At 46.0% G+C, this 20,415-nt stretch overlaps 1 protein-coding gene across 1 annotated transcript in view; it reads right to left on the bottom strand.

Annotated features, from left to right (window-relative positions):
- The window catches only part of LOC125617621, a 45,273-nt gene that overhangs the window by 11,144 nt on the left and 13,714 nt on the right, over positions 1–20,415 (bottom strand). Inside the window, exon 3 of the mRNA XM_048805892.1 lies at positions 14,388–14,531. Within this exon, the coding sequence (XP_048661849.1) occupies positions 14,388–14,531 (144 nt within the window). The remainder of the gene's footprint in view (positions 1–14,387; positions 14,532–20,415) is intronic.

Here is a 20,415-nt window from a genome sequence, read left to right as displayed (position 1 = left end):
ACTATTCACGGCTCAAGCTTATGTTGAATGAAATCCTGTCTGACCTCTGCGGCTCCTGTTGACCTGGGCAGGTGCTCCCTCCTGGGACAGTGCTTGGGAGGCAGAGCAGTGTGAAGCTCATTTCCAGAAGGGACAAGGAAGGCCAGTGAGTGTGATTCTATTGCTGCCCACTGGCCAGAGTCACTGCTCAGCAGAGATGCAACTATAAGGCCTTTTGCCAAAAGCAGATCTTTCTCAGGACTGCAGCTGCCACAAAAAGTTTCAGATCTTTTTAAAAGAGGATAAGGACAACAGCAACTCCTTAAACCACAGGGTTGTTTGCTAGGGGAAACGGAGGCTGCCACAGGCTCCTTTGTTCTCAAAAGCCCTGGCAGGAGGAATCCCAGTGTTCAAAGGAAGTGAACAGTGCTCACGGGAACCCGGTGAGCTTCAGTGTCTAACCCAGTGCTTTGGGGCCAATAGGAAGAGGCCTGGTCTGTGATTCCCCTGCCTCTGGGGTGTGAGGCCTCCAGGCCCGTGAGTAATAGTGTCGTAGCCCACTCAGCAGCAAGTGGGAGGAAAAGTCAAACCACAGAGTGGGCTTCCAGCTGCAGGCACCTCTGTCCTTCCACGGGGGGGGGCCCAGTGGGGGGAAGGCAGGGCTGGTGTTACCACAGCCCATCTTCTGTGGCAAACCATGGGTTTTCCGCACCTCTAATTCCATACCCCGCAGCCATGCACCCATCCCCTCCTGACCCAGTGCAGCTGTCTCCCACTGCCACCTGCAACAAGGACTGGACACTGGGCTCCTTCTCACTGAGAAGGCAAGCACTTATGTCACTTCTTTCTGATTTGTGAGAGATTCAGGGACAATAACAACAACAAAACAATAATAAAACTAGAGCTCATGGAACCAGGTACATTTTAAAATGTTGACAATTGGGGGCACTTCCCTCGTCCCTAGGTCTGTGGTACATATTTCCCGATCATTGTCTTTTCTATCTTTCCTTCCATCACTGTGTGGTGGTACTGTTACTTTCATGGGCAGCAGCATTTTACAGAGGAGAAGGCTGGCGTCCAGAGGTTTAAGACCCCCTGATATCTGGGACTCAATTCTGGTCCAGCTGAATCATCAGTTTGTTCTTTATCATGGTCCTTCCTTGTATTTTCTGATTGGAAATTTCTAGTTAAAACAACTCTTTCATAGGCACTAACTGCCTCTATTGGGCTAGCATTTCATTTGTCCAGCGAAGTTCTTTGCACCTGCTTCGGGTGCCCCCCATGGCCAGGGTGACCTGTCCTAGTCAGCTTTTTCATTCTGGGACTAGAAAGACCTGACAAGAACGATTACAGGAGGAAATGTTTACTTAGAGGCTCAGGGTTCCAGAGGCCTTAGTCTATAGATAACTGGCTCCACTCCTTGGGCTTGAGGTGAGGTAGAACACCATGCTGGAAGAGTGTGGAGGAGGGAGGCAGCTGGGAACCTGGCATGAGGAAGGGGAGAGAGAGAGAGAGAGAGAGAGAGAGAGAGAGAGAGAGAGCTCTGCTCAACAAGGACAAAATGTAAACCCCAAAAGGCAGGGCCCAGGGACCCACCTCCCTGCCTGTAGTCACCACTTAGTCGATCCCTGTCAGGGGATAAACACACCGAGGAGGTTAAGCTCTCATTATCCAATAACCTCACCTCTAACCTTGCACTGTTTCACACATGAGCTTTTGGGGGACAGCTCACATCTTCCCCTCCTCGGGGCACGTGTGGTCTAGTGCAATTATGGGAGTGAGGCCAGAGTCGGGGGGCCTGACTGAAGGGTCAGGCAGGAGTGGAGGGGGTGGGGTAAAACAACGTAGTCTTGTTCACTGAATGGACCTGCAAGAAAAGGTGGGAGGGTGCCCTGAACCCTCGGTCTCAGTCTCATGGTAGGGAGACAGTCTGTCTTGACTTAGTGAACCCCTAAGTGAGCTTTCAGGGTTGCTGCTATCTAAGGTCAGGGCGATCTTTTAAAGTTCCTATGTTTTACCTGTCCATTTCTTTTATTTGTCTCCTTGCATAATCTACAAGGAGAGCTAGCCCTGGGAGAGCTGTGCTGGAGGAAGTCGGGAGTCTCTGGAGAGGTGATGTAATTAGCTGTCAAAGATGGTGTCCCCTTCCCTGTCTGCCTTCCAGCTGTTCCCTGCCTTGGGCGGGCTCCCTGCATCAGAGCACAGCAACCTGAGGCTCACAGTTTGGGAGAAAACAAATCTATTTGGAATGCAATAAAAAGAAACCGAGGCCTGCAGTGAGGAAGTATTAACCCCCAACTGGTAAAGGACAAAGTCTCTTCAAGGACATTTGAATGACCCAGAGCTTTAGGTTTTTATAAAATATGTGGGCTATAAAATGAGGAGAAGGAAGAAGACAAATTCAGACAATTTTCTTAATTAGAGAACGTTGGTAAAATTGAATTACAGTCTCCTGGGACAAGTTGTTTTTGTTTTACATTTTTTCCCCTTACTTTGTTTTATAATTTTTCCACTAGCTATTTCAAGAAAGCCTAGTTCACATAAACTATGGATGCATCTGTGCCCAGATCTGAAGCCTCTGCATAGCAATTCAAAGCAGGGGCGAAGCCAGGTTCAAATCCCCAGGGGACTGCTCACCAGTGCGCGGTTCTAGGGATGGAGGTAGCTCAAGCATCCATTCTCCCATCAAAATGAGAATAAAAATGCCTAGGACCAGTTACCATGAGGACCAGATTATATAAGTAATATAAAAATGTCAGCACAGACAAGACAGAATAGAATGTTAGCTCTTTGTTGTGTCATCAACCTCTAAACTGAAGTCACAGAGTGGCATTTGGGCATATAAGGCTTCATGGCCCTGCAGACCTACCTTACTTGGTTTATTTTCAGAAACAGCTGTGTGCATCTGGAATTCATGAAACGGAGACTGGACCAAGGACCCTGGTAGGGTCCCTTGTACTTCAACAGTACAAGAGATACCAAACCTTTAAGAAGGTTAAAATAGCCCCAAACTTTGCCCACATCCTCCATCTCCCCAAATTCTGGGCCTGTACACAGCATAGAAGCTGTCCTTTGTTGACATTGGCCCAGTGTAACTGACCACATCCGCTAAGGGGAAAGTAGCTGGGCAGAGTATGGCCCCCGGGGCTTCCCCTGCTGCAGAAAGGACTGTGGAGCTCAGATACCGAGTCCAGAGCCAAGGAAGGTCCCTTTCTTTCCCTCCTGGCTGTGCATGATAGTGTAATGTCCAAAGAAGGGAAGAAAGGATCTCAAGGGCTTGTTTTGTTTATTAACATAACCCTCATTTCTATTATTCCTCCCTATGTGTGAAGCCAGCAATGGGATAAAGAGAGACAGATAAAGGGGCGTCCTCAGCCCCTCATCTGGCCCCACATCCCATGGCTGGGCTGTCCTGCCAGACTGCCTTATGACCAACTTTCATCATCCTTACAATCAGGTGTCACTGTAAACAACAGATCAGGAGCAAGAGAATATATTGGGGGGAAAATAAAGAAAAACAGACTACACCTGAATTTGGATGTACTTAAACCTTCACACTTTCCTAAAAACCTACCCCATTTTAGTTTTTACATCAACATTTAAGGGAAGTAACTAATATCTGTTGAGCACCAAGGACTTGACACATCAATTCTTCACTAATGCCCAAGAGGGGAGTTCTGTTTCCTCTTTTCACAGGTGAGGGAACATGTGTCCAAGCTCTCAGAGCTCAGAAATGAAAAGAAATAAAAATCCTTTCCAAAAGGGATTTGAAACTGCCCATCTCCAGAGCTCACGTTTACTTCAAAACTCTGCCCTGGCCATTGCTAATTAAGATAACACAGCACCCCAGGGCGAAGTCTCATCTCCCAAGGAAAGGAGATAAAGCAAATTGCTTTAAATAAGAAACCTCCTAGAGCCATGCTGGAAAAAAGCAGCACACGCTGCAGAATCAGCACGACACAGAATCGCACTGGGAAGCAACAGATAATGGAATGTCCCATCCACCCTTGACTCTCATGCTTTGAGAAAAGGATTTTGACATTCCAATTAACAACTAAAAAATTGCAAAAGGACAGGATTTTTTAGTAAAGTGAGATTCATTTGTATGTATAATAATTGACAGGGCTATAGCCAAATTTTATTTCTGTGAAGATGATGAAATTGGAATCTACTAATAGCAAACATATGTATGTACATATCTACATATTGCTGTATATCTGAAGACGCAGTCTGTGATGATGCACAACATCACTAGGCAATTTGCAATGTCACACATTCACCCTATGGTATCGTTTAATGTGGGCCATCTGTTGGTGCTGCCGCTGTGCAGATTTTCTTTTTAAATACTCAATGTTTCCTATAGTTCCTCTTCTTCCTTCTTGTTCTTTCCATAATGAGATATATTAGTCTTACACATTGTCATTTTTTGGGGGGGAATAAGCTGATATTTAAAAACACTGAAAAAATATTAAGAAAAAAGCAATCATCCACAATGCCACCACCTGACTATGTCTGACTTAATTTCTGTGGCTTTATCTTTTGTTTTGGTGGATGATAGGGTCTGTCTCCCTACTGTATTTGTAGACTTGCCTTGACTATTTTGGTGCACTTAAGAAATTAATAATTAGTTCTAGGATTTTGATCAACACAGCAATCATAGAATAATTTAGAAAAAAAATAACAGCTTCATAATTGAGTCTTGCCATCCATGTATATGGTATAGCTTTCTACTGTTTAAGTGTTCTTTTATTTTTATGTAATTAAAGCTTTATTTATAAAGGTATTGAACATTTTTTCCTTAGATTATTTCCTATTATAATTTAAAAAATAATTTCAAACTAAATCTTTTCCTATTTTTACATTTTACACTTTTGTTATTTCAATTTAAAATTTCTTCTTATGTTTTTCTATTTGTATATATTTTAAATTTGGTTTTCTATATGTTTTAATTAAATGATTGATTCATGTATTATTTATCTTTTTTATTTTGTGGTCATTGCATTTAAGGTAAACAATATATGTGAGAGAAAGTCTGGTGGTACACTTTCAGAATACAGTATTTAGTCTTAATTGGGATGTAACCCTTCTCTTTCCTCTTCCCAATTTTAAAATTAGCTAGTCTTCTAGATTGTGACCCCAAGCTCCTCCTATCAGCAAGGGGCAGTGCTGTTTTAGGGATAAAAACAGGTGGACTGGGGTGGCCATATAGCTCAGTGGTAGAGCGCTTGCCTAGCATGTGTGAAGCACTGGGTTTGATTTTCAGAACCACATGTAGATAAGTAAAATAAAGGTTCATTGACAACTAAAAAAATTAAAAATGAAAATAAAAACAAAACCAAAAAACACATGTGGACTACCCACCTCAGTGTGCTTGCTTGTCTGGTTTGGTAGCACACCCTCCTGCAGAAGGAAAGCTTGCTTTGCTGAGCTACTTCTGAGTACATGTTTGATTCCTTGCAGCACCCCAGTATTTCTAACATATATAACATGGGCTAGTTTTTAAGTTTTGTGCTTAAGATCAAAATAAAAGATTCCTTTAAAAATATTTATTATTTATATTTAGTTTAACAATGTGCTTAGATTTTTTTAACCACAATTATATCTAAAGGCTTTGACAACCAAGATGAAATTTGTACATTATGTTTACAAATATGTGTCCAAGCTCTCAGAGCTCAGAAATGAAAAGAAAGAAAAATCCTTTCCAAAAGGGATTTGAAACTGCCCATCTTCAAAGCTCACGTTTACTCCAAAACTCTGCCCTGGCCATTGCTAATTAAAATAACACAGCATCCCAGGACAGAAGTTTTACAGTAAACCAGGGTGGCATATGCCCTTGCAGAATGACGTAGTACATGAGAATCCTTTTCCTTTCTGTGAAAGTACTAGGGTTACATCATCATCATATTGAGTAATTGCAACTTGATCTATTTTGGGGTTAAAACAAGTTTGTTATTTCTCCTTTGATGTTTTTTTTCCTTTGAATTACTCTTTCATAATCCTTTTGCCTATTATGTATTTGATTTGGTCAGGAAAAAGAAACTGATTGATAAGGAATGGCTGCTTGAATTTTACTGAAGTTTTTAGAAATATTGTCCACATTGGCAACATTTTGCCATAATAGAAAATTAAAACATTGAAAACTTAAAATGTAAAAGACTCTTCTCATCAGTCATAATTATGTTCATTATCTTATTTTGTTATGTGCAGTATAGTTATTGGAAATATGAAGACAAGTTACATTGATTTTATTACTTTTTTATCTATTGCATGCAAAACTAGAGTACTAAGAAAACACTTCTGAAGTCATTGAAATTTACTCCTGTCTTAGACATGCAAGTAGCATATATTTTCGGGTTCTGATAAAAATAGTTTTACAAGGAAAATCTTTACAATCCCACAAGTTAAAATAATCTATTTCAAAATATATTTAAATATACTAAATGTATAACAAAGGCTTCTTATAAACCAACTCTCAAACAATGGGAAAGTACTATAGTATATTTATGAATCATTTCTCATTTTCAAAGTTATGATTTTGTTTTGCTCTGTGCAGACTATTTGAATACAAATATAACGAAAAACACAAAATATTGGATAATTCATAGGAATTTCAAAGATTTGGGAGTAACTTCCCCACTGTGGGTGCAAACTTGACACTTGTGACCCTCCCAGAAGTGGGCTCTCTATACCCCGCAGGCCACCGGATGTGAAGACAGGCATGACACAGCTCAGGCAGGACTGCTCTGAGCCCGCTCCAGCCTGCTTTTCCCCATGACCTTTTTCTGATCCATTTCTGACCCTTTGTGTCTTTTCTTTTGCTCACCTCTCAGGCCAGCCTGCGTGAGAACCTGAGCCCTGGGTCCACTTGGATTTACATCTGACGTGTTTCACTTGACATTAGTGGGACATAGGGCAACTCTTCTACCTTGTCTTGGTGTCTTCATTTTTAAATGACCATAATAATAGTACCTATGCTAGATTTGACTATTGGTCTCAGTTTTCATCCAGACATGGCCTCATGGTGGACACAGCATACTTCCCTGACTCTGGACCTTGGGCCATCTGACTTGTTTGGACAACAGGATGAGAGTGTCATTGAGTGAGCTAAGTCTGAGGCCCTTGTGACTTGGGTTTACTCTCTTGCACTCTGCACTATCAGAAACACATGTCCTGGGCTCTGGTGGTGGGGTAGCTCAGTGGTAGAGCACCAGATAAGCATGTACAGGGTCCCAGGTTCCATGCCAGGCACCCTGCCCCCCTGAAAACAGGCCTTGAGTATCCTACTCATCCCTGAAGAATAAGAGACACTGGGAGCTCTTGACCTTCAGCTGTGTTGGGCAGCCAGCCTGGCTGAGCCCAGCTTAGATCAGCTGAGTGCTACCCAAACTTCAGGTGCCTGAACAAGAAATAAATGCTTGCATTTTAGAAGCTACCATATTTTGACATGGTGTGTTCTGTGTCATTTTTGTGTCAGGAGCTATCTTCTCCAGTATCTGATGCATAGAGTTATTGTAAAGGCAAGATTAGGTATTATAGCACAGGGCTTCAGTCAGAGTGTATCACACAGCAGCTGCCCAGTGAGCGCGGGCTTTTGGTCTCCACTGCCAACCCTCTCTGTCTTGTCCTGACTGCATTCTTGCAGGAGGCTGATTCTTTTGACCTGGGGCTCTTTTGAGGAAGGCACCCAAAAGAGCGAGGGCCTCAAAGACCGCAGGCTGACTCCTAGGACGAGTCATTTCTCATTTGGTGCCCCGTAGTCAGGGCAGGTCCCCATAGGTGGGTTCTCTGTGGAGACACTCATTTCATTGTTTCACTTGTTTATAAGGAGAACAGTGCTCAGATCAACACTGAGGCTTTATATAAATAATTCCCCTGAGTAGTATGAGATAGTCAAAATGACCTACTCCTATGGATGGAGGTTACTTTTTCCCATGAAGCCCTGAGAAAAAAAATTATCTAAGACTGAATAAGTAAAATGAACCTTAATCTCAGCTTTTCACTTCCAATGCCAAAAATGAACCCGAGTTCTTTTTTAAACAAAGGCTGATAGTTCACCTTAGTATTTTTTTTTTTTTTACCTGACATGTGACAACATACTGTGAGGGGTTATTTTGCTCTGTGATTTGGGCAGGTGTGTGAGGTGCCATCCAGGGATTCCAGCTTCACAGAGTGGCTGTCAGTGATCAAATAGATCAATACTGCAAAATAATAGACATGGCACTTGTGCCATTGGTGGGCAAGTTGTGAAAATGTGCTCCAGGCCAAGTGAGAGGCTGGGGATAGGGTCCCCTTCCCATATATCCAGCAGGGAGGACAGGAGCAGGGGTAGCAGACTGCGATGAACAAAACACCAGGAGTGGGCCATAACTGGATCTTTTAGATGTTTTATCCTATGTAAAGAATTTGATGAATTAATATGAATCCTGGGACGTCTGTTTCTACTTTATCTACTTGGATTACTGTAGTATGTTCTTTTGGGTAGCTTGTCCAATCATTTTGTATCAATGCTGTAGCACTAGAATAGTCATAAGTTTTTCAAGATAGTTAACTTATAAAGTGAATTTGAATAAAAGCTGTACTCAAACTTTTATGTCATATGTGATTACATTACATAGCAATTAAGAAGAGTTAAACCTTACTGAACTAATTGAGTTTGTGATTTTTTTTTAAAAAATCATGCTTCAATTTGGAATGTTATTTCGTGTTGTACCTACGCTGATGCTAGCTGATACTTTTCTTACCTCTAAGACAATTTTTAATAGTAAAAGTATGTGGAGTAATGTGACCTGGTAGAAGACAACCACACAGTCCGCTCCCATAGGCAGCTGCCTCCTCACATCTTCCTTTAAATGTCCAACATCTCCAGGTCAACTTGTCCAAGTCCAAACTGCTGGTCTCATGGTCCAGAACCTTCCACTCAGACTTTCTCGTCTCGGGGAAGGCCAATCCATCATTCTGGCTCCTTGGGCCAGGAAGTCATAGTCCTCCTGGACATTCCCTTTCTCCAGCACCCTAAGGTGGTGGGTGGTTCTTGCCTTCACAGTGTCTGCATTCAGGACCCATCCCGCTTTCAGCACTGTGCCTGCAGGTTTGGGGGCCAAGCCCCCATCAGCCCCTGCTTGGTTCTTCTTTCTACCCCTGGCATCTGTCCTGAGCCCTCAGCTGTCTTCAGCACAGTAGCCAGAGGGACACAAGTGAGACCATCTGCCATGAACTGCCAATTCCTGGGGCCAGAGTCCTAGACCCATGCAGTCCCCCAGGTCCTATATTTATCCAGCTCTCCTTTAGCACCCCACCCGGTAGCACCTGACATACTGTATCACTTAGGCTTCTCACCTATCTCCCATCTCCCCTTCCTGGACTAAAGCTCCATTAGAGCAGGACTGCTTTTCCCTTTTATCCCAATAGTGCCTGCATGTACAAATGCAGTGAATATTGGTTGAACAAATGAACAAGAAGTTGTGCAATAAACTAGTGGCAGAAACTTTGAGGCCAAGACCTCCAGAAGGAATGGATCCCACACACCAGACCAAACAGCAAATATCGGTTTATGCACCTTCATTAGCCTTCCTATTTGCCCAACTTGGTCACTAGCTTGGTGACCTTGGGAAGCTGTGGAACTTCTGTGCCTCAGTTGCCTCTCTAAAAACCAGAAATCACAGCTTTTTAATGCTGAAGCATCCTAGGGCTCAGCCCTGGTATCCTCTCCACACTCACTCCTAGGTGAATTTACTAGATTCACTGACACCTTAATGGGTAATCTAGACATCAATGCCTGGTTTTAAAGGATGCCCAGAAGTTCTTTGGTATTTCTCCTTTCACAAGACAAAACTTAACTTTCCTCCTCTGGAGCACGGGCTGGGCGGGGCGACCTGCTTCTCAGTTTAGATTAGCAGAAGTGATGGAATCTTGTTTCCTCCCAGACGTTTTTTTTTTTTTTTTTTCCAGGATTCGAGGAATTACTGCAAGCAAAGGGCTCAGAACAATTCCTGGCACAAAGTGAAAATGAACGGTGACACTTGAAATCTTGGGCAGGTGTGCTGTGTAGCAGCCCTAAGGTCTTCCTTCCAGATGGACTGCCCTGGATGAGTGTCGATGAGGAAATTTCCCAGAGTGTGGGAAATAGATGGGTCTCTATTATGGCAGGCAATAGGGACAGATGATCTAAAATTTCTAAGTTCACGGTGTTTGATGGCATGGCCTTTGTAAAATGAGAAACTCAGGTTAGGTCAGCCCCTGCATGAGATCGCCTGATACAATCTATATCAAATTCTCATTTTCAGTTTAAAACAAAGTTATTTATTTAAATGCACATAAAATGTGAGAAATGCACTTATGTAACTTTTATTTTTAAAAATAATGTTGAGCTTGTATCTGTTTTATTTGAAAGCATGATTCTTGGCAAAGAAATGAGTTTTTGTTTTTGTTTTTTTAAACAAAGTCAATGCTGTTTAATATGGTCAATGTTGGTAAAGGGCTTCATTTTGGAAGTGAGGATTTAAAACTCATTTAATCAGTAAGAGGGGAAGCCAGGGCCAGAGTCCTGGACCCATGCAGTCCCCCAGGTCCTATACTCAGAGGCCCTTGTGTTGGGCTTAATGTCCTGCTCTTGCTGTCTGAAAATTCTATTATTTTTTGAAAACAGGGCCCCCTATTTTATTTCACCCTGGGTTCTACAAATTTTGTAGCTGGTACTGGAGTTGCTTGTTATCAACTGTGAGTAGTTATTGCCTCAAGGCTAAAAAGATGTTTCAAAACAATTCAGGCAGGTTATGAAATACTTCCTCACATCTCCTACTATTTATAGTAAAATGCAACTGACAAAGTTGCCCTCTGGCTTTGGAGGCAAAGGGCGTGTTTTTCTTGTCAATGGATGGAGAAGGCTAGACTGGATTTTCACTCTCAGAGGCTAATCTTATGGATCAGAAAATAATCACGTGGCTCTGAATTCTTTGTGCTCTAAAAGTCACATCTCCAAGCTTGTAAAAATATGGTAAAACTGCTTTAAAACAGTTCTTCATATACATATTGGAGTATGGTAGCAAGTACATCTTGAAAACATATAGTAGAAAATTCAACTCCAAGTTAAAATTGGATATTTTTGGATAAATTCCCCACACTCAGCAATTTCCCTCTTGAATAACACACACGTAAACCAGGGAGTCATCTAGTCTGGTGGATTGTAAACTCTCCCGTTGCATCATAAACCCTTTAATAGCTGGGACTGCGGCTCCTGCCCCAGAGTCCAGCAGACCCTCCGCCACGTCAGCAGTGATTAGCTAATAAGTCATTAACTTTCAGTCTAGGGGAGGAGACTTTTTTTTTTTTTGTGTGTGTGTGTGTGTGTGTGTGAAACGTGGGGCACAGAACCCTCCTGGAAAGCACACAGGAAGCAGCCCCACTTCATAGCAAGCACGGACACATCCCAGCCCTGGTCTAGTTCTGCATGGCTAATAATCCTGCTCACCTCCCCACAACGCCTCCTGGAGGAAGGCCCTATTCTCATTCCTGTTTTGCAGGTGAGACATGAAGGCACACAGAGCATGGGTTAATAAGCGCAGGGCTGAGCCCCAACCCCTGCACTGTGGTTCCAGGATGTGTGTTTTGATCCACCACACTGGGGCCAGGTCCCCACACATGGGAAGAGCTGGCCACAGGAAGAAGGTGTGGTGTCCCAGGTGGCCTGAGCAGCAGGGGAAGGAAGGAGCAAGGTCCACTGAGGAATCCCACAGGGCATGGGGTGTGTGCACTGCGCCATACCTTCCCGGTCCCCCTGATTCTCTATTGGGTCGTGGAAGAGAAGGCTTTCTGGATCATTTCCCGGTTCGGGAGTGGTGTGAATGTTCAGTTCCTGGCCGTGCTAGGTCACTGCCCAGTGGGAATTTCTCCAGGTCTGGCAATGTCCCCTGCCTATGGTGGCCACAGGGCCCGGAGCTTGGTGGTGTGCTGGCAGCTGACTCTGCGTTTCCCCACTGCGGTTCCTCCCCACACCCTGCCCACAGCGCTTCCTCTCTCCCCCACTCAGGTGAGCATGAGTGTTTTGAGGGATCCGGTGAGCCCCGGGCACAAACCCAGTGGCAGTTGGGTGGCAACCTGCTTAGTGTTCTGTGAGCACCAGCAGCTGAGAGGCTGTTTCACTTTCTTGGGGACGTCCTCTGCCCCTGTGGAGACTGAGACGAGTCCCCTTCCTGACCCTCGGCAGGCAGGATTTCCCCAGCCTCTGCTTGTCTCCCCGGGGCTTTCTCGGGCCTCTGAAAACATTGCATCCCTGGCTGGGTATGGGCGGAGGATGCCAGATAGCTTCTGAATTCTTTGAAATCTCTAAACATCTAAAATAATAATAATAAGCCTGGTGGGTAGGTGTGAGAAGCTCTTTAAAATGTGGCCCATTTCCCCACAAAGCTTAAATTAGAACTCTTCAGGGGAAATTGAATGAAAGTATCAAAATATGTAAATGTTCTTCCTCCTACAAAACAGGAATTAGTGTTACAGGCACCCCCACCCCAGAAAGCAGTCCCCCTCTCCAGGGCTCTGGGCTTCAGCCAGCATTGATTCTGACCTTGACCCTTGATATCCCGTGCTGCCCCAGGGGGTCCCACTACTTCTCTGATGAATCCAACAAGCCTGTTTCTACATTTATTTCCCTGCTTGCCTTTCTACTGTGGAATTTTTGGAAATCCAGTTTCTTTTGAAAAGTGCACAAAATCCTGGGAGATGTGGCTCACTGAGAAAGCCAGGGCCAGGGCCAATGGGCCTCAGTGCAGAGCTGTACACTCGGAGGGACAGGTGGCCCAATTAAGTCCCGCTTTTGGCACTTTCTGTCTGTGGACGCAGGGCCAGTTCCATCTCCCGAGCTTTACTTTGCTCATCTGTAAAATGGGTCGTGAGGCTTGAACTGAAGCACGAGACGTCCTGGAAGCTGCTCCATCACAGAGTGGCGGGGTGGGGCCGGTGCCTGTCCCTTGGTGCTGCAGCTCTGGTCTGGGGCTCCTCTCCGGATCTTGTGGCCATCGAGGGGCTCTGAAGCTGCAAGCACAACTCATGTCCAGGAGGTGAACCTGACCGTCCGAGGTAAACTTCGTCCATTTAGTCGTGGCCCTGGGATTCCACCTGGGGCCCGGGTTCTGGTGTGGGAGCTCGTACCTTCTCATCCCCTGTGTTCTTCCTCACGGCCACTGGGTCCTTTACTCAGGCTCAGAACATCTCTGGCATCCAGTGCCAGTGGGCAGCCTTTCTGGCAGCCCATGCCACTGTCCCTTGCTTGAGTTGGTACTTTGCAGACAGTACCGGGGTCCAGGGCCCTGATTCTGGGAATGACTCCTTTACATTTCCATTAGGCTTTGTGATCCTCAGGGAGCAAGAGAGAATCCCAAAACCGAGGGGGAGAAGAGTGAGCAGGGAGGTGAGGAGGGTGGGTGCTGGCCCTGGGTGGCTGCCCCTCTACTGGGCCATGAGGTACTGTCCCACTCTGGTCCCACTCTGCTGCTTCCCCAGGGGTTCTTCACACCCTCAGCCTCTGTGGTCCCTTCCCCAACTTCTGGGAAGGCAAAGGAGTGGCCTCGTTGGTGCTGACCCTTGGTCCCATTTCTCCTTCAGTTAATATGAGAAAAATTGTGAGGAGGAAGGGGCAAGGGACCTGGGAGCGGTGTAGGGAGAGGCCACCTGGCCTCTTCCTTTCCTCTGCACACCAGGTCCAGGCCGCAGCCTGGGGAGGCATTTTTGCCCTGCAGATTCAGACTGAGCTCCTGGAAAAGAATTTATTTGGGCCCCATTAATGACCTTGATAATTAATTATCTGGGCAGTTTTAAAGATCTGTGGAGTGGGAACTCCTGTTCCAGAGAACCGTGATGAATTAGATGGACACGTATCCAGAACACATAGAAACGGTACAGTACGTATGCACACCCGCATGTCCTGGGAGTGGGAAAGTCAGGAGGAGGCATTGCAAGTACACAGTTGTCCTACAGGCACACAAATTCACATTGTATTCTGTTGACTTGCCTTCCCTTAATCTAAGGCAAATGCTGAAGAAGTATAATTGAAAAACTTCCCAAAGAGAAAAATGATGTGGGCAACATTTGGGTTTCCAAATTTCCAATTTATGGGTGTGAACCCGTTATCTACTTTGGATGAGATCAAAGGGTCATGTTCTCATAGGGCTTCTTTTTGAATGATGGATTTCTCATACTTTCTTCACCCGAGTTTTCTACACATTATTTGTGTGATGTTGTCCCAGGGATTTAGTCCTTTGGGGCTTCACCTGACAATCAAAAGGTTAGAATCAAACCATCCCAGTCCTTGCAGCACAGAAGTGCCATGAATGCTCCGGGTCCCTTGCAGCACTGTGGGTGGTGGCAGGGTCTTGGAAAGAGACTGTCAGCAGAGGGAGAGACTGTCTACCACTCACCTCTGCTTGGTGGTGACCAGCCAGTTCCTGAAGAGCAGGAGGCGCCTCCTGGTGGTCTTGGGGCCTGGGGTCAACACCACAGGGCTCTGGAGGCCAGGCATGGCATGCTCGTAGGGCAGGGTCTCTGCGGACTCCTGGCTTCTCCTGGGGGGAGAGTTGGGGTCAGTCTCTGTGGGTAACTCAGTGGAAGCCAGCACACACAGACAAATCCAGGATGGATGCAGCAAGACACCGCTCCTGTTTGGCTCCACCAGGTGGAGATTAGCAGGGGAGAGAGCCAGGGGCCAAACTGTAGTTTTGCTTCTCAAATGTGAACTTTGTAAAAAAGAGATTTACAATAAAGCACAGAAAAGTGAGTATTGTTGGACCCACTTCCAGGAACAGCTGGTATGTGCTTGTCGTGTCCATGTTAAGAATTCCTCTGAGAATTTTAATCTGAGGAAATACTTTTCAGACTTTTTTATACCATAGCACACACAGTGGAGGGTAATATTCAGGTCACACGTTGAGGTAAACCCAGGCAGCTCAGGCCACTGGCCCACCCAAGATCCTGCTCAGAGCTGAGAGGATCAATAGCGTGGCTTTGCCCTAACTCCTTTGTGGAACATGCTGGAAGCTCCTGCTCACTCATTTACCCAGCAGAAATTTTGTTAGCTATAGGCTCCTGCCGAATCTGAACAAATCCTCTAAATGAGAGTTTCTTTCCTTGAATGGTCTTCTTCCACATGCTGTTTCTAGCTCCTGCTCACAGCCAAATTCTTTCCATTCTACAAACAGCAAAAGTAACTCTTTGAGCTTAATCTTTTGTACAGAGAAACTTCTGTTTCATTCAAACATGATATTTGAATAAAATTGTATTGGGATTTAAGGACACATTTCTGTAATTCAAAACACAAACACTGAAAATGTCAGTACCCTGTAATTTCCAAAAATCAATTATGTGGCACGAGTCTTTGATTTTGCCCCTGACAACAGGTTCCCGCATCAAGGGCGACTGCTCCCCGGCCTTTCTGCCCACCAGACACCTCCCACTCAGCCATTTCCCTCACCTCCAGGCACTGTCCATAAATGACACAGCCCCAGAGAAGAACTGGGGGCGGGAGGCAGGGGGTTTCAGCCCTTGCTGAAGACTGGTTGACTGTTCAGGGAGAGAACAGCGTAGAGAAACTGGGGCTCAAACCGTGGGGCACGGGACCCAGCACTTCCTGTTCTGCTTTTAAACATTTTCCGGTTTCCTGTGAATTTATTTGTGGAAAGGATTTTCCTTATATTTGAGGGATAAATAACTCACCAGAATGGAGGACCACTTGGTCCACCTATAGATAACTTTACAACCTTTGGGGAAGACTTCTGCAGGGTAAATGAGTGAGCAGGAGCTTCCAGCACGTTCCACAAAGGAGTTAGGGCAAAGCCACGCTATTGATCCTCTCAGCTCTGAGCAGGACCTTGGGTGGGCCAGTGGCCTGAGCTGCCTGGGTTTACCTCAACACATGACCTGAATGTTACCCTCCACTGTGTGTGCTATGGTGTAAAAAAAGTCTGAAAAGTATTTCCTTAGATTAAAATTCTCAGAGGAATTCTTAACATGGACACGACAAGCACATATTAGCTGTTCCTGGAAGTGGGTCCAACAATACTCACTTTGCTGTGCTTTATTGTAAACCCCTCCCCCCTTTTTTTTAATATAGTTCTCATTTTGAACTTTATGGTTCGGTCCACCTGTTCTACCTTCAGAGCTGCCTCACTGTCTAACCTACAGTAGCCGTCTTTAAGCTCCTGAGGGGATCTGGCTGTGGTGTTGCCACCTGTAATCTCAGCTGCTCAGGAGGCTGAGGCAGGAGGATCACAAGTCTGAGACCGGGCTGGGCACAATGGTGCTTGGGGGAATCGCTCTGACCTCCGGCCCAATTCCTCCAGCCACCTGCAGATTTAAAGCAAATGAGAACATCCAGCCGATATGGAACCTCTGGGGGAGTGGGTAAAATATTTGAATAGTTTCATTAGGATGTTATAAACTGGACTGAGATCACAGGTCTGCATCTGTCAGATAAGCATAGAGTGGCCACGTCTAGAAACAGGAAGCAAAGGAAGTTTCTTCCTTGAGGGATCCCTGCCGAGCGCCTGGTCCTGGGGTGGCTGGGAATTCTGTCTCCTCTCCTGGGATTTCTGTTCCCCTGTCCTTCCTCTGCCCTCTTTCCCCCATTTCTTTGGGACCCCAGCAGAGCTGCCAGCTTCCTGGGGCTTTACTTTTCTGACACACACAGAGACTAACCCGAGTGATGTCATGAAAACAGAAAACTACCCGGCGCCTCGTGTTAACCAGATTTCACAACAGAGGCTTCAGCCTCTCGCCTGGGGAAATTTTTATAACATGCCGAAATAGGAAACAAGTGACGTAGCTAATACCTGGTGAACGGAAACAACTTTGCCCGTTGCCTCTCTGGGCGGTGACAAATTTCCAGCTGACAGTGGGCTGGCTGGTGGCTCTTGCAGTGCAAGTGCTGCTGGCCTTGGCTTCCTGGGACCTCACCTTCTCCCCTGAATGCTGCAGGGGAAATGGTCTGGTGTGCGGTCAGCTCGTGGCTGGAATGAGTTTGGGGGGTGCATCCTGGTGGGGGGTGGAGCAGGGAGATGTGCTCCTCCAGTCTCTCCAGCCTGAACTCCATCATCCGCAGTGGGTTTGGCATAAAGGAACAGAGCGGGATTTAGTATTTGGGGTTCTCTGAGTTACTGGTGACTGTAAAAAAAAAATTGCGCAGACAAACTGATTTCTGAAATCGGGGACTGAGCAGGAAGCTGTCCTTCCTTGGGGGCCTGGGGTTCGAGGTGCACAGATGTGGTCTTCTGTTCCACCCGGCTTGGGCTGGGCTGCACTCGGAGACCCTGTGCATGGAGCCCCTCCACTCCACTCATTCCCTCGCTCCTAATGTTCACCTTCAACTCGACTCAGCCTAAGGCACAAGTTACCATTTCCTTCAGTGGGGCTAAGTTTATGGCTGCCTGCCACGTGCGGGCTTAACCTCTTTACCCTCGTTGTTTTTCAGTCTTGAAACACTCTATAGAGTTGGGCCCACCTTACAGATGAAGAAACCAAGGCTCAGCAACATCAAGCAGTCTGTAGGTCCCACAGCTACCACACGGCAGGGCTGAGAGCGGGAGTAGGTCTGTGTGGCCCTGGTGACCTTTCCTTGGAGTCCATCTGCTAAGTATTTCCCATTCACTGCTTCCTTTTCTTTTTAGTTGCCATTGCTGAAGTTCTGTGCTCTTGGGGGCAGGCCACCCACATTATTTCCAATATCTTCTTCTTCCTCCTCTTCTTCTTTTTCTTTTTTCGACATTTTCCTTATTTCACATCTTAACTCCCTCAACTCTCTGTCCCCTCCACAAAGCTGCTGGGGGAAGCTTCTGCATGTGTCTAACCCAATGCCAGGCTTCCTACCTGCAGTGCTGCCCTCTCTGTGTGACCAGCGCCCTGCAGCTCTTGAGGGGCCTCTTCCCATTTCAACCCAGGGACCGTGTGCACTTTGGAGACCCAGGGACCGTGTGCACTTTGGAGTGGGTGTCTGTTTGCAAACTGCTATTGCCTGATTATCCTGCTTGTCTATCTTCTCTATTGTAATGCACAAGGAATCTCACTCATTTCTGCATCCCTGGTAGCTGCTGGGATGCGGAACAGGCCCCAGGAATGAATGAGGCATTCAAGGACATATGGGGCTACGTTCTTTTTTCCCCCATATTTTTTTTATTGGTGCATTATAGTTGTACATAATGGTGTTACATTATGTAACATATTCACATGTGCACTCGGTATCACACTATAATTTGGCCAGCATCACTCCCCAGTATTCCCCATTCCTCCCCACCTCCCCGCCACGTCCCTTTCCTCTACTCTACTGATCTCCCTTGTTTTCATGAGATCTCCCAACCTTTCTTTTCCTTTTCCCTCTCTAGTTTCCACATAGGATAGAAAACATACAACCCTTGACCTTCTGAGTTTGGCTTATTTTACTTAATGTATTGTTCTCAAGTTCTACCCATTTTCCTGCAAAAGACACAGTTTTAGTCTTCTTTATGGCTGAATAAAACTTGTGAAACTACGTTATACCTTTCTGTGTCTTGCTTAATTTGCTTTCCACTGAGGTCATCTGGATTCACTTCATCCTGAGCCATCACCTCCTGTGGCCATTTTGAAGTCAGGGGCAAATTGTAGAATGATGTGGAAGTACCAGGCTGGGGAACCTGGGGGTGGTGGGAATCCATCCAGGTCCCTACCTGGATCAGTCACCTCTGGCCTGCTGTCCCAGGGTGGCCTGGTGGGGAACATTCCTACACAGTCCTTCAACACAGCAGTCCTTCAAGGCCAGAACACTCTTGAACAGTAAAAACAAATGTTTTCTGAGCACCTACTATGTGCCAGCCAGGGCTCTAGGTGTCAAATGGAACTGGCAGAAAGTGCCTAACTTTTATTCGGAATGATATTAAAGGTCCCATTCTTTCCTTCTCTGTTCTAAAATTGTCCAGTGGACAAACATAGCAGAGATTGATGATATTTTCTCTTGCAGTTGAGGGTTGAACCCAGGGTCTTGCACATGCCAGGCAAGTGATCTATCACCAAGCCATCCCCCATCCCCACTGGGTGTCTAGATTTTAACTTTTTCTCCTGTTGATATTTTATTCTTGAATTGCAGTAAAATGCTACCCAGCACGATGCCAACACCAGGACCTCAGTATTTTCTACAATAACAAAAATGCGTGCTTTTTTTTCCCCCACAAGATTTAGAGTTCAAAGCACTTTTACTCGTGTTATCTCACTTGATTTTAATTCTTTCTGGTCCCATGAATAGGATGGAAATCCTCCAGCTTTGCTCATAGATGGGAAACCTGAAGGCTCAGAGGAAAGAAGGGGCGGAGGATGAATAAAGGCAGGGCCAGGGTGGAAGTGGGGCCTCCACACTGGGCCTTCAGTCATGCGCACCAGTCAGAGTTGATGACTGCGTCTTTCTCCTTGTAAGTGTCATCTAGAGCCTCCCACTGAAACATGAAGGCCACCGTGGAACGTTCTATTTGCAGACGCTGTTAGCTATGAGCTCACCGGGGCTCAGGGGAAACACCACGGTCTTGGAGCCGCCCACGTGTGTGAGCAGCAGGAAGAGGACCAGGTCGCCTGCAGAGGAGCTCGTGCTGAGCAGCCCACGGCTGGTGCTCAGCGTTGCTCTGGGCAGAGGAGGCCCAGCGCTGTGACATTTCACCCTTTCCAGCACATATTGGTGAGAGAGACCAGGGTGGTTTGGAAGGGAAGCCAGACAGGGGAGGCAGAGGCAGAGGAAGGCAGCCCAAGGCCCTGGGGGCCTGGGTGGAGGAGGAGGGCTCCAGATGGTTGTCAAGCACTTTATGTTTTACAAGAAGATTTCTTTTTTTTTCATGAACATGTAAATAACATATTCATCCAAAGCCAGGGTGTTCTTATTGCCCCCAGGTGGTTGTTGAGGTAGGGTCACACAAATGGCATTTCCTGGGGCATTTCAAGGTATCATGGCATTTAGGGTGCTGCGCTTCTCCACTTGAGCAACCCACTCTGGCTCTGCAACCCCCTCTGGTCTATCAGAACCCAGATCAGATTCCACCTGTAGGTGGAACTGCTGGACCTTTCAGATTCCCCGGGGCATCTCCCATTAAGCTTCCTAGCACCTGCTCCATCTCTCACACCATCTCCTGGCGACTGGCTCACCTGTCACTATGTTGAGAACCTCGAGAGTGGGGCCTTTGTTGTATTCATTTTTATATTCCCAGCACCCATCTCTGTGCCAGGTACATGGAAGGAGTCCAGAGATCCTGGTTTGACTGGCAGTCTGCAACTGAAGTTGTGAAACCAGATCTGAGCTAAATCAGGTCAGGATTTAAAGATGTGGTTAGTCTGATTCACAGACTCTTTAAATGTCATTGGAAATGATCACTGGCATTTGGGTCTTTGTGGCAAACAGGGCAGAAAATTCAATTATTGAGCACCTATGGTATGCAAAGCACTCTA

The sequence above is a fragment of the Marmota marmota genome, unplaced genomic scaffold, assembly GCF_001458135.2.
Source record: "Marmota marmota marmota unplaced genomic scaffold, marMar, whole genome shotgun sequence".
NCBI classification, from domain to species: Eukaryota; Metazoa; Chordata; class Mammalia; order Rodentia; family Sciuridae; genus Marmota; species Marmota marmota.
Note: the sequence above shows the minus strand (reverse complement) of the source record. Positions and strands in the feature narration are given on the sequence as shown.